The sequence below is a fragment of the Euprymna scolopes genome, chromosome 35 (assembly GCF_053919585.1).
Source record: "Euprymna scolopes isolate OS-2025 chromosome 35, ASM5391958v1, whole genome shotgun sequence".
Classification (NCBI taxonomy): Eukaryota; Metazoa; Mollusca; class Cephalopoda; order Sepiida; family Sepiolidae; genus Euprymna; species Euprymna scolopes.
Window position 1 is genome coordinate 34,479,735 of NC_136516.1, and position 14,827 is coordinate 34,494,561.

Consider the following 14,827-nt stretch of genomic DNA (forward strand, 5'->3'; position numbering starts at 1 on the left):
AAGGAAGTTTCGACTTGCCTTCGTCATCGTCGTCCCTTCTGCATCTTTTTGAGGTTGGCTTGGCTTGGTTTATTTGCTTGAATACTGCATTTCTCTTCCAGTGGAGAATGGTTCTTCTCGTCGCATCGGATCAATTGCAGATTATGACCCTATGAATAACCAGTACGGCTCCATTGTGACCGAACCAGAGCAGCAAGGTAGGCTGGTGAGCTGGTACCCACGCAATAGTGTGGCTGATACTCAGCCACCAAAAACGAACTCTTTATAATGTTTAAAAAAAAAACAAAAAAAAAACTCTTTACTCAAAAGACTATCTTATGTCCATTTTTGAGTTTTTTTTTTTTTTTAATTATTTGAGATTCCATATTCAGTTCACTCCAATCTGCCCCAACAATTCTCCCTGCTCCATTTTTTTCTTTGAGCAGAAATTTTATTTCTGTTCATTAAATTTTTTCCCTGTTAAAAAAAATAATCCCATGTTTGAAACCAATTTTTGAGAGAAGCCGAACTGTTAATGCTTCTTATTCGATATTCTTTCATATATATATATATATATATGATTTTTCTATGCTTAAAACTCTCTTAAAAAAGAAATCCCTCTCTTTTGATTTGCTCGTCAAATCCTTCAACAATCCAGCATACTTGATGCCTGCCATATATTTCTGAATGTCGACCCCTCAAGATTAAATGGAAAACAATATCGCCATGTCCGATCTTGCTGTCATTATTGCTAATGGTCATTATTTTTTCAGGCCAAATGGTCTTATCTTTTAATTTTTGCAATTTTTTTTTACTAACAATTTTCGGCATTTTTATTCAACCTATATTCCTTTTCCTCCTAATCTTCCTCCTCCTTTTTATGACTTTCTGTGTTTTTTACTAATACAATAATGAAAGTCTTTCAATTATTCAAGTCCTTTTGTGTACACATGTGGCCTCCCTCACATGTGGTAACACCTGAGTTAATGAGATGGTTATGGATTATCTCCCGTTTCGAGGATTACAATTTTGATCAATTGTTTGAAAAAAAAACAAAAATGAATCAATTAGGTTTCAAGGACCTCAGAAAATTAACAAAATGAAAGAAACGACTGTAAACCCAAACTGGTTGACTTTAGACACACATGGTATTTGCAAACAAGCAAATAATAAGTTTTTTTTTGTCATCACAAGATCGATTTTTTTATAAAAAATTTTAATGTAGGGAAAAATTTATTTTTGGTAGGGGTCCTTCAAACCTAATTGATCCGTATTTTATGTATGAATATTTTATATACTAGTTTTTACCTCTTTAGCAGTTATATGTTGAGTATATCTTTCTCACACAGGTGGTCGCCATTTTAGGTGGCCTGTTATTGCAGATAAACACACTGGTGTTTGAAAATTGACAAAGGATGAGAGATTGAGGATGATGAATAAACAGTTTAATTTATATAGATTTATTCTCAGATAAGCTGTTTGTCAAAGACAAACGTAAAACGGGGACGTAAATAGCCAAAAATGTCTTTTTCGCAATCTGTTAGAAAAAAATATATTCTTTCGATATTATTTGCAAAGTAAAATAAAATTATAAAATAACACAATTTCTCGCTTACATTAATTTTTATGAATAATTAAAAGGACGTTTCTATTGGTTAAAAGTAAAAACTGTCTTTTGCGCTTGTATTATAAACACTTTATTTTTATTTTTTTTTGGTCAATGCAAAAAAATTTATTCAAGCTAATAAAACTCTTTCTAAAGGAAAGGCAGTACTTTAAAAAGGTGTCGCTATTACCAAAGTTTTTGAAACCGAAGAACTATCTTTCGAAAGAAAAGACCAAAGCTAAATGTTGATTTAACTCTACTTTATTTAAGTATATATTGCTTTAAGTGTGTGCAATAATTTAACTTGACTATGAGTTCCTTTTTCTTGCAAAGATGTTCAAAAAAGTAAGTGCTAAAGTTTATTTAAAATAATTGCCTAAACATATACAAAAAGGAAAGAAAAAACAGACATTACTACTAATGAACCTATTGTTGTCGCAAATATACCGAGAACGTATGTTCATAGGGTTAGAGAAAGAGAAATGTTAGCAATGAAAGTAAATGTAATTTTGTCTTGCGTATTAAAAATAAGAATGTTTCACTTTAGTTTGATTGACATTTTCTAATCAATAAACTGATTTTTTTGATAAAGTACACCTTGATTTTTATACGCTGCCGCATAATATAGTCCAGTTGAAATGATTAGAGGATGTTATTTAGCATTCATCCATGAGGAAAAAGTTAGAACTAGATCAGATTTATGTTGAGATTCTACTTCCTTGTTAAAATCTCGTTTGTTTGTCGTCAAAGTTTATTCAATAATTTTGTATCTGGGTGTTTCTTTCCCATTATTAAAATATATTGGATCTGTTAGCCTGAAGTCAATTAATTTTTTTGCATTGAGACATCAAATTATTGAATGGATACAAACGTGTTGGCTGAAACATATAGTGCACTATAGCTCTCATTTATGAAATTAGAATGTATGACCTTAAACTATATCCAGTGGTAAGGCCCCAGCTTGTGGGCTTTGGGGAGTGTGGAGCCACTCTTTAATTACCATTGCTCCCAGGCCCACTCTGACCTGGAGTGGTAGTATCTGTTAGAGTCCCAACTATGGGTTAAATAGAAACCGACGTGAAAACAACAAATATATTCTATTAAAAAATTTTTCTTCAAAATCTTTGGATTCGGCATTAAATCACCCGAAAAGGGTTGATATGCCGTAAAACAAAAACTACCAACCAACCTACTTTGTCATCTGTGTAGTTTTTCACGTTTTGGGGTCTCTTCTTTAACATGAGCACTGCCATGTTGAATATGACCAACATAATAACACTTGACATATAAAAGGGGGAGATGAAAATTGTAGATGTAATTCCTAACAAAAGTCCATGTTGAAACACAATTTAAATTATTTGGGAACTATTTTTTAAAGAGCATATTTTCCTGTTCCTACCCCATCTCCAGTATAATTCAGAGGAGATAATTTAGATATAGTTCAAGGGAAGCAAATGTTGAAAATTCTGTGCCAACTGGTTCGGATTTTGTCGCTGTTCTGAATTTTCCTCAAAATTAAATTAGCCATGAAATACCTGACGCCAACTGCAAAACACGACAATAAGTCTGCATGGCATTAAATTAAAATCATGTCTCTAGAGTTTTAGCTTGAATTAACTTTAAACACACAGTATCTTTTACAAGACATTTTTAAAATGAAATTATCCCTTCTCCTAGAAATATGTCATAAATTTAGGATTTAGAAAATGGACATAAATAAATTTTAAATATTTTTTGTGTCATCAATTAAAATTTTTTTTATTACAAATGTTTTTTTTATATATAAATATAAATATACATTTAAGAGCATAATGTTTTTTTTATCAAAATGTGTAAACGTTTTCATTGTCCTTTCCAATCCCCCCTACCCTCTAATTCAGAATGCAGAAATTTTCATCCAAGCCCAATACTGTATAAAATCTGACAGGAGAATTTATAATATTTTGACATTTAAATTTTTGAAAAATGAATTAAAATGCTAATAAAATGAATCAATTAAAATGCTAATAAAATGAATCAATTAAAATGCTAATAAAATGAATCAATTAAAATGCTAATAAAATGAATCAATTAAAATGCTAATAAAATGAATCAATTAAAATGCTAATAAAATGAATCAATTAAAATGCTAATAAAATGAATCAATTAAAATGCTAATAAAATGAATCAATTAAAATGCTAATAAAATGAATCAATTAAAATGCTAATAAATGGCAAAAAATATCTTTGTATTTCATAAATCTGCATCATTTGATAAACATTTTTTTTTTTTAATAATAAATCAAAAATTATGAATTAATTTCCACACATGCTCTTTAATATTAAAGACCAAAAAACTTTCTATTTGATATTTACCCTTTTCTGAAAGTTTTATTTGATATCTACCATATTAAAAAATAATTATATATATATATATATATATATGAATGTAATTTGGGTTTTTTCTTAACCAAAAGATGAATTGAAGTTCTAATTGAAAAGAAATCAAAATTATCTGATAATATTTCTACTATTTAACTAGTCTGTCCAGTGGAAATTCTGTTTTCTACATCAGTCTGTATAATTTACTGTTAATTAAAAAAAAAAAATTTTTTTTAATAATAATAAATCTGTCTGAGTCAGTGTTATTAAGAAGAAATGAGTTTTTTTTTTCATAAAAATAATTATCAATTAAATACTCTTTAAATACTCTTTAAATAAACATAATAAATAAACATGTCTTGAATTCTTTTTGAAAAATCATTGTTTTTATTGTAAAATAATTTACAGCTAATTATTCTTCACCTCAAAATAAAATATCAGTTTTATTTAAATGTATTTTAAATTGTACTGCTTTAGTCAAGATGACATGATCTGATTTTGTAGCAATTCATTTTAAAGAAGGTAAAGTTAGAATTTTTTACCTTAGCGACATCAAATTAATCACCAATATCTTTGCTAATTTAATGATCTTAATTTTTTAAAATGTGTGTGAAATGTGATAAGGCATTTCAAGTTCGTAGGTACAGTAACTTCTCATTATATAAAATGAATGTTAATATAAATCATATAAAATGAATGAATGTTAATATAAATCATATAAAATGAATGAATGTTAATATAAATTATATAAAATGAATGAATGTTAATATAAATTATATAAAATGAATGAATGTTAATATAAATCATATAAAATGAATGAATGTTAATATAAATTATATAAAATGAATGAATGTTAATATAAATCATATAAAATGAATGAATGTTAATATAAATTATATAAAATGAATGAATGTTAATATAAATTATATAAAATGAATGAATGTTAATATAAATTATATAAAATGAATGAATGTTAATATAAATTATATAAAATGAATGAATGTTAATATAAATTATATAAAATGAATGAATGTTAATATAAATTATATAAAATGAATGAATGTTAATATAAATTATATAAAATGAATGAATGAATGTTAATATAAATTATATAAAATGAATGAATGAATGTTAATATAAATTATATAAAATGAATGAATGAATGTTAATATAAATTATATAAAATGAATGAATGAATGTTAATATAAATCATATAAAATGAATGAATGTTAATATAAATTATATAAAATGAATGAATGTTAATATAAATCATATAAAATGAATGAATGTTAATATAAATTATATAAAATGAATGAATGTTAATATAAATTATATAAAATGAATGAATGAATGTTAATATAAATTATATAAAATGAATGAATGTTAATATAAATTATATAAAATGAATGAATGTTAATATAAATTATATAAAATGAATGAATGTTAATATAAATTATATAAAATGAATGAATGTTAATATAAATTATATAAAATGAATGAATGTTAATATAAATTATATAAAATGAATGAATGTTAATATAAATTATATAAAATGAATGAATGTTAATATAAATTATATAAAATGAATGAATGTTAATATAAATTATATAAAATGAATGAATGTTAATATAAATTATATAAAATGAATGAATGTTAATATAAATTATATAAAATGAATGAATGTTAATATAAATTATATAAAATGAATGAATGTTAATATAAATTATATAAAATGAATGAATGAATGTTAATATAAATCATATAAAATGAATGAATGTTAATATAAATCATATAAAATGAATGAATGTTAATATAAATTATATAAAATGAATGAATGTTAATATAAATCATATAAAATGAATGAATGTTAATATAAATTATATAAAATGAATGAATGTTAATATAAATTATATAAAATGAATGAATGAATGTTAATATAAATTATATAAAATGAATGAATGTTAATATAAATTATATAAAATGAATGAATGTTAATATAAATTATATAAAATGAATGAATGTTAATATAAATTATATAAAATGAATGAATGTTAATATAAATTATATAAAATGAATGAATGTTAATATAAATTATATAAAATGAATGAATGTTAATATAAATTATGAAAATTTCGCTTCTGAGAATCAAGAAAAATTAAGAACTATTTTTGACATCACTTGAAGAAAAACCCTTACAGTATCAGTTGGAGCAATTTGTAATTTACGCTTGCATTCAAATCTATTCATACAGCACCCATTTTCCAAACTAAGGAAGCTCTTAAATTGCTTTGAAGCCATCTTAAGTCGTTTCGAAGCTTTCCATTGTCAAATTTTAATTTAGTTTCCTGTAAATAAATTTTTTTATGGTTAAATGTGTGCAAATGTATGATGTGGTAATATCATTTAGTTTAATGAGATATTTTCACTTATTAAAATTCAGACAGAATTTATTGGATAATCGGAGACATCTGAATTGTTTAAAAATATTTCTGCATTCATGATTTTCTCTTAATTTACACATCAAACGTAATGTCTTTTTGAATCTTATTATTTTGGTGCATTACACCATTTGTTTACCTGGTAGTGACTGTCTCTTCTAGAGGAGTACTTTATGGCGGTGTTACCAGCATGACTTATGGAATCAGTTTAAGAATTCAGACCCCACTACAGTGATTATCGTTGGCAACAACATAAAAAGGTTCCCAAGTTTGGAAAATGGTTGCCTTGTGAATTTATCTATAGATCTCCACTTGTTCAAACAAATTCATCTGGTACCAATTTTCCAAGTTTAGGAACCTTTTTTTTTTTTTTTTCAAACTTTTCGACAGTAATATTTTAATTGTTTAAAAAAAAAATCTATCTTCAAATACAGCAGGATAGGTTGGAAGTCATCAATTAAAACCAAAATGGCCGAGTCTCATTAAGTGAAGATTCATAATAAAATGATATGAAGAGTTAGTATTCTTTGAAAGCGTGAAATATGTTCGTGTGCATGTATGTATAAATGAATATAAATCACTTGCACAGATGAAGGGTTACATTTGCTTAACCTTTTTATCTATTAAATAGAATTTGTTTTATTAAAAACATTTGATCAATGTTTTCTTTCCCATCTTTTTCTAAAACAAATTCCCTGAATTTCTCTTTTGAGCAATGTGGAGATTCTGTGGGGCATGAGACACAAAAAAAAAAAAAAAAAAAATGACATCAAAATTGTTGCCTGTTCCTTTGCATGCGCCCTCCTTTCCTATCAGTTGACTACCCTGCTTTCGTGAACTGTGCGTCTTGATGTTCGGTTTTTATTTTCAAAACATTTCTGGCTAACATGAACGAAATTTGAATTTTGATTTTATTTTGTAAAAATAAAAAAAAAATTTTTTTTTTTTTTAAAAAGAATCTGTTCATAAATAATTGTAAAATTACATGTATTTAAAAAAATTTTTTTTTGTTATTTTATAATTGTTAAAAAATGTCAATCAAAATTTTCTGTTTAAATTGACTTCAGATCAAATTCCAAGGCTTTTTGGTATGTATAGCGTTGGTTGATACAAGTGTTGTAAGCCCGAGAAAATGGACAAATGATAATGACTCTTATTTTTTTTTTGTTTTTTTCTTTCAATAAAATGTATTTGATTGTTCCACTCCTACTATAAATTGCCCCCCTCTACATCTTGCTGTCACCCTCCTCAAATCCATATGTAAAAAAAAAAAAAACAAAGAAATTTTTTCTATCATGAATTCTTAACTATTCCAAATTTGTTGATTTCCAATTGGCAAAAATTCCATTGAAATTAATTTTCCAAATGTTATTTAATATTTTTTCTTTATTTTATTTTTTTTATTCCTGTCTCCAGCTCCTGCAGGTGGTCAGAATCCATATGCTGGAAAGGGGGTAAGTTTCTCCCTCTATATATTTTTTAATTATATAAAGAGCAGTTGTCTGTGTGTTTGCATGCCCAGGTAAAACTGGAAAAAAAATACACAAAAAAAAAAAAAAAAAAAAACCTACGAAGTTAGTATTTTTTTTTTTTTTATCAGTGTAAATCCAGAAATATATCTAAACTTTAGAAAAGATAAATTCTTCGGGGGGATTAAATGGCCATTTATGTCACAGAATATTATCAGGAAGTAAACATGATTTTTAAGTATCATCATGCAGCCCAGGGTTTTTTATTTATTTTATTTTATTTTTTTTCCAAGTTGAAAAATATCAATTCTGTATTTAATTTATAATTTCTAAACTATCGTCTTTTCTCTACAAAGAAAGGGGTGTGAGATAAACTTAGTTCTAGGAGTGCCCTGGAGGCACCCTTACTTTTATTTGGTGGGCGCTCTGGAAACCTGATTTATATTTTCATTCCTCACTTAAATAAAAATATAAAGAAAGAATTTCTCTTCTAGATTTTCCACTACTTAACGTCTATTTTTTTTTTTTATAATCCCCAGACCTGCTAGTGTCTGTGTGTCTGTGTGTGTGCGTGTGTATATATATATATATATATATATATATATATATATATATATATGGCGATTAAGCTACACTGAATATTTCGTGTTTCATCCACTCTAGGACTCTTCAGGCTTATGCATGAATTCTGTGGTTGTTTATCGTTTTTATATGCTCCTCTTCTATTGAGATTTTAGTTAGCCAATCAGCTTTCTAGTATCCACCGCGCCCTTCCTATCAGCCAATGGGCATGCATTTATGGGACAAAGGATCTGTTTTAAAACTAGGTTAGTGTGTTTTTTTTTTTTTTTTTTTTTTTTTTTTTTTTAGTTTATATATATGTGTACATACATATATGCACACACACACATATATGTGTGTGTGTGTGTGTGTGTGTGTGTGTGATCGTTTATGTATATTTATGTTTATTTAATTTATTTATTTGTTTATTTTCTATTGTTTTTGTTAGTTTTAAAACTATTTTGTATTGCTATCCTAGAGTAAATTTTATCTTGTGAACACAGTTATTTGCTATTTCTCTTCTACAGTTTAATAGATGTTGGGGTTCTTTAAAGTACAGGATAGCAAATTTTTCATGAAGGCATAATCTACATGGGTCGTCTAGGTCCCTACACGTGGTAGCTTGTCTTATTATTTTCCATTCGACTACCGGCGAATGTCCGCTTTCTTTGAGTTCCCAGTATTTATTCGCTAGTGTTGTTTTTATACAGTGTTTTTTATTGTTGAATGTACTTTTGTGGTCATAGTATCGGGTTTTGAAATCTAAGGAAGTCATACCTACGTAATATTTCTTGTTATTCGGGTTTTCTTTCGCAAATATTGTTGCCTGATAAACTACGCTTTTGGTTAGACATTTATTTTGAACTGGGCAAAGTGTGCGGTGTCTATAGTTACATTTATCTTGTTCGTTATTAGTATTTTTATTTATAATATGGTTGTTCTTGTCCGGGGTTGGTTTATTATTATTCTTATTTCTGCTAGTGTTAGTTTTATTTTTGTCATGGTGTCTACTTTTTTTTATTTATTTTCTTGTTGTTTACATTGTTTTTATTTAATATTTTGTTATTATGTGCTTTAATTATCATCTCTAAATTTTCGCAACAACTGTAGGATAACTTAAGGTATTTTTATTGAAGATTTTGTGTAAGGGGTTGGTTGCGGGAAAGTGTTTTTCAATAAGATCTAGAAATTTCTTGCCAAGTTTTGTTTTTAACATTTGATTGTATGGGCCCGTATACCAAATTATAGTTCTTTTTCTTCTATTTTTAATTTTATTATAGTTATTGGTGTTTTGTTGCTCATATTTGATATCGATATTTTTGTATCCACTATTTTTTAGGGCTGTTTTGTAGATATTGGTTGACCTGTTAAATGACCCATGTAGCTTATGCCTTCATGAAAAATTTGCTATTCTGTATTTTAAAGAACCCCAGCATCTATTAAACTGTAGAAGATAAATAGCAAATAACTGTTCACAAGATAAAATTTACTCTAGGATAGCGATACAAAATAGTTTTAAAACTAACGAAAACAATAGAAAATAAACAAATAAATTAAATAAACATAAACGATCACACACATATGTGTGTGTGTATATATATATATATGTATATGTATGTGCATATATGTATGTACACATATATTTATATATAAACTAACAAAAAACAAAAAAAAACACTAACCTAGTTTTAAAACCGATCCTTTGTCCAATAAATGCATGCCCATTGGCTGATAGGAAGGGCGCGGTGGATACTAGAAAGCTGATTGGCTAACTAAAATCTCAATAGAAAGGATCATATAAAAACGATAAACAACCACAGAATTCGCGCATAAGCCTGAAGAGTCCTAGAGTGGATGAAACGCGGAATATTCAATGTTGCTTAATCGCCATATATATTTTATAAATTACTAACTAGCTCTACCTACGTATTGAGCACTTTTGAAGTAAATACTTAAAGTTTACGCATAAATCTATACTTTCGTATATTAATTTTATGTGAGTAAATTAAGTAGTTATATATAAAGAAAAGTGAAAATGTGTGTGTATGTCCGGCAAAGGCTTTGGGTTGGGTCACTCATTCTTAAAACTTTTTATATACTAAATCATATCTATAAGTTACAAATGGGGGTCATGTCTATCTTTAATTTGCCTGACTTTTACACGCTATTTTCGAGATTTTTCTCGATCGCCGCATCTGTTCCGCTTATAAAAAAGTGAAACTGTAAAAACAGATTTGTGTTCTCGGCCCTATGTGCTGAGGCGTAAAGCAAATAAGGTTTGATCAATGCTGGGAGAGGGGGAGAACCCGTCATATCAAACAATTGCTATTCATTTGGTGGGGGAAACAAACAAAATACACAGAAACTGGCTTGCAGCGCCAAACTTTAGTTGCGTGATGTTTGACCTTATTGAAGTCTTGCACCTGTCAATTTCACTTTATAAATGTGAAATTAAGATAGTTTTCACTACCTCTCCCCTCATGGCCGAGCTGGTTAGCTATCAGGGTTTTTTTCTCCTTTCTTTTCCACCTTTGCATCATGGCTTGGGGTTTGAGCCCACCTTCCTACCAAAATTTTTTTTTTTTTCTTTTACACCTCCAAACACCCGGCCAACGTTTTTTTTTTTTTTTTTCTTTTTTTTTTAAACACGGTTGTTTTGATCTAGAAACAACACACACATCTCCAAACACCCGGGCAATGCCGGGCATCCCTGCTAGTCTTCTATATATATAAAAGCCAAACGTCTGTGTGTATGTATGTTTGTTTGTAACGCTAAAACTTTTGAAAGACGGAACCAAACTTGACAAATTTGGTATCATATCGAAGCCCCATCACCCGGATGACAAATATCGAAATTTCACGTCAAACGGACCACTAGAAGTTGGTCAACTGATCAGTTATCTTCGAGGGGGGCCCCCAAAAAACCTGTCATTATCTATATATATAAAAGACAAATGTTTGTTTGTAACGCTAAAACTTGAGATGAAAGATTCCTCTCCCCTAAGAATAAAACATATGTTCAATATTTGCTTTTGTTTTTTCATTGTTTATACGGTCCCGAGCAACGCCGGGTAGCCCTGCTAGTATAATATAAAGGGCAAACGTCTGTATGAATATAAGTATGTGTTACTAAACTTGAAAAATACTTAATAAACCATTAAAAAGTTTATTTTCATTTTTTTTTTTTTTCTTTTTTTTTTTTTTTTCTCTCAATGTAACCCTAGAAAAATAATAGCTAAAATTAAAAAACAAAACAAAAAAAAAAAAAAACTTTTTGTGGATAAAATGGCTGTTTATATCATTTCATGTTATTGAGGCACTGGTCAATGTCAGGTAGACCTTGCTAGTGTGTGTGTATGTATGTATGTATATATATATATATATAATGTGTGTGTGTGTGTGTCAATGTTTGTGCATTATAGAACAGTCAAAAGTATCAGTCCAAGTTGCATTATTTACAGAATTGAAAGTTTGTTTTTAATTTTCTTTTCTCCATAAAATAAAGATAAAAAAATTAGTGTTTCAATCTTTTTATAATAAGAGGTATGTCCACAAATATTCGTCCAATTCTATTTATCACCATGTGTGATTAGAACGGACAAATCAAATACCAGAATAGCTTTAGAAAAAAGACTGAATCTTTTTTTTTTTTCTCCCCCATCTCCACACTACTAGACCACTAGATTTCTGTTTATTGATAGCTGGGAAAGCTGCTCTAACTGTATTTATGTTGCCATTCTTTACAGTTTTGGATTTCAAGAATGACTTTAACTTGGGAGTCACCACTTATCAAGGCCCAAAGGCCACTCGAGAATAAGGGTTAATGAATGTAAGGTGATAGCATAGTAATCATTAATGGTGTAAATTGGGTAGAATTTGATTATTTATGGGGATGGCGTGACAAGAACTTGTTTACATTGGATTTGAAGGCTACCATGATGTATTCAACAAGGAAGCAGGCCAGCAGAACAATGTTCCACAAGGGGGCAGTTCTGGGAAAGAAGCTTTGTTCTTGAATCTGTTTAGATTTAGGCACAGATAGTGGGGAAAATCATATATAGTGGTTGTAGCTAGTCGAATATTTTTGTAAAAGTTTAGCAAAAGGGGGAACCATAGATTGGAGTTCAGTCGAGCAGAGACAAGCTCGCAACGTCTCTTCTGTGGGAAAGAAGTTGCAGAGAAGAGAAAAGGGAATCATCTACTAGGTTTCAAACTCTATCAAGACTGGATACAAGACAAAAATATCTCTGAAGACTTTATTTTAAAATAAAGTTTAAACATTTAAATAATTTTTTTATTTGCAGACCACTATCCTCACCTTTTTATTGTTGTGTGACGTTTCAGCCAACTATTCCTTTGGCCTTTGTCAGGTTGTTAACCGTTCCAGGTGAGCATTGTCTGAAGGTAGCAGTTTCAATCCTACACAAAGCAGGTCAGAGAATTAGTTGGCCAAAACGTGGTGAGACGACAGCAACTATGGAAGGCAGTAATTACTGAAGATACAGTTGAAGATTCAGCCTTCCTAACTCGTCGCGGTTAACAACCTGACGAAGGCCAGAGGAATAGTTGACCGAAACGTCGTTAAAAACAACAACTATAAAAGATGAGGATAATAGTCCATAAATAAAAAAAATATACAAATTACTCTTCTCAAAAGAATTCCAATTGAATAGTATAATTATTTTTTGATTGCTATTTTAAAGATTTGGAATACGTGATTTGCTATTTTTGCATTGTCAGCCATTTTTATTTAAAGAAATTTCCACTGTGCTACTAATTATGTCACATTGTAAACGTGACTGTATTTGAAATTAAATTAACCCTTATCCTTGAGTGGTCTCCAGACTTTGATAAGTGGTGGCTCTTTTGTAAAAAAAAAAAAAAAAAATTCTGACCAGCAATATATTTCCTGCTGAGTGAATATACGAACAAACTTTCAATTAACAACCAAGCACATTACTTTTGCATTGTGAAAACAAACTATGGAAAAGTTTGATGTTATTCCTATTTACATACCTCCCCATGAGGGCAGAGTTAGACACAAGGTTGGTTTTTAATGGGGGGGGGGATCCAACTCCTCAAAAAGGAGCAGTCTGGATAGGAACAAAAATATAAATTGTCTGTCATGAAGGAGTTCTCTTCCACTGACCGAGGACAAAAAAGGTGAAGTGTAGCATCTGAACAGATATTACACTATGATCTTGATCCAAAAGCCATTCAATGTTGTCAATGTATACGATAACAAGTGTTTCTTACAATGTATGTGTGAAAGTCAGCTCTGCATTTTTAGTGTGTATGAGTGTATAGTTGTTTTTATCAAATAAATGACAGAATTCTTTTGTCTATAAAAACTTTTTGACAAATGACACGTGTGGCTTGTATAGGAGAGAAAGATAGGTAGAGGAAATGGCAGCAACAACCTTGTGCATAGTGAGCGGAGATTGATCTTCGTCTCTGTCGGTCTCTCCCAAAAGCATATTTTTTTATTACGATTGCCTCTATTCTTCTATTTGCCATTGATATTTCCACCTATGTCATAGGTCAAAAACTGGAACGCTTCCTTCCACTTACTTTTATTCAAAAACCTGGCATCATCCAGGATTGTTTTTGTTACTTTAATTCCCAAACCTGTCCATTCTGGTGTCGCCCAACACCATTATTTAACAATTGTGAGTTTTGAATACTGTAAGAAAAAAAGTTATAACTTGTGCAAATGCACTAATTTTGCAGTCTTCATAACCTATTATGAAAGTTTCTATGCCTTAAAGGTGAACCATTCAATTCTGAAATATCTATACATTAATATGATAGCATGTGTGTTATTTTCTATGTCACGCTTACATCCAGGTCGTTTAATTGCTATGTACTTCCATTTCTTATAAATAATTTTACTAAGAATTCTTCATAAGTTTTGGTTTCTGTTTCAATTATAGCTGATGGCATTTAACTTTTTTATAAATAATTTTGCTAAGAATTTTTAATAATTTTGGTTTTGGTTTCGATTATAGCTAATGGCACTCTAATAATCTACCTTTTTAAAAATAATTTTATCAAGAATTCTTCATAAGTTCGGGTTTCAGTTTCGATTATATCTGAAGGAACTAAAGTTGTGTGTTTATACATATATATATATATATATATATAAATAAATAAAAGGTTGGGATTCGGTTTCGATTCAAGCTGATGAACCCAAGTCATATGGATGTATTTTTTTATTTTTGAAATCGCAACTTTATAATATATAAAAAATCGAAAGAACATTAACTCTATAATAATATATACAAAATCTGCAAGAATTAAAACATCATATTTAAGCGTACTTTATGACTGGGCTTTGCCGAACGTTCGTGCTATGTTAGCTTAGATAAATACTTTTGCAGTTTTAACAAAAAAGCTAGAATAATATCAGAGCA

General features: G+C 28.8%; 1 protein-coding gene across 7 annotated transcripts in view; it reads left to right on the plus strand.

Moving 5' to 3' along the window:
* The window catches only part of LOC145259805 (LIM and SH3 domain protein F42H10.3-like), a 398,993-nt gene that overhangs the window by 382,427 nt on the left and 1,739 nt on the right, over nucleotides 1–14,827 (plus strand). For 5 of the 7 annotated variants that reach the window (XM_080117590.1, XM_080117591.1, XM_080117593.1 and 2 more), the window contains 2 exons: nucleotides 102–197; nucleotides 7,801–7,838. In XM_080117590.1, coding sequence (XP_079973716.1) covers nucleotides 102–197; nucleotides 7,801–7,838 — 134 coding nt within the window. The remainder of the gene's footprint in view (nucleotides 1–101; nucleotides 198–7,800; nucleotides 7,839–14,827) is intronic. The other 2 variants (XM_080117592.1, XM_080117596.1) reach the window with 1 other exon arrangement.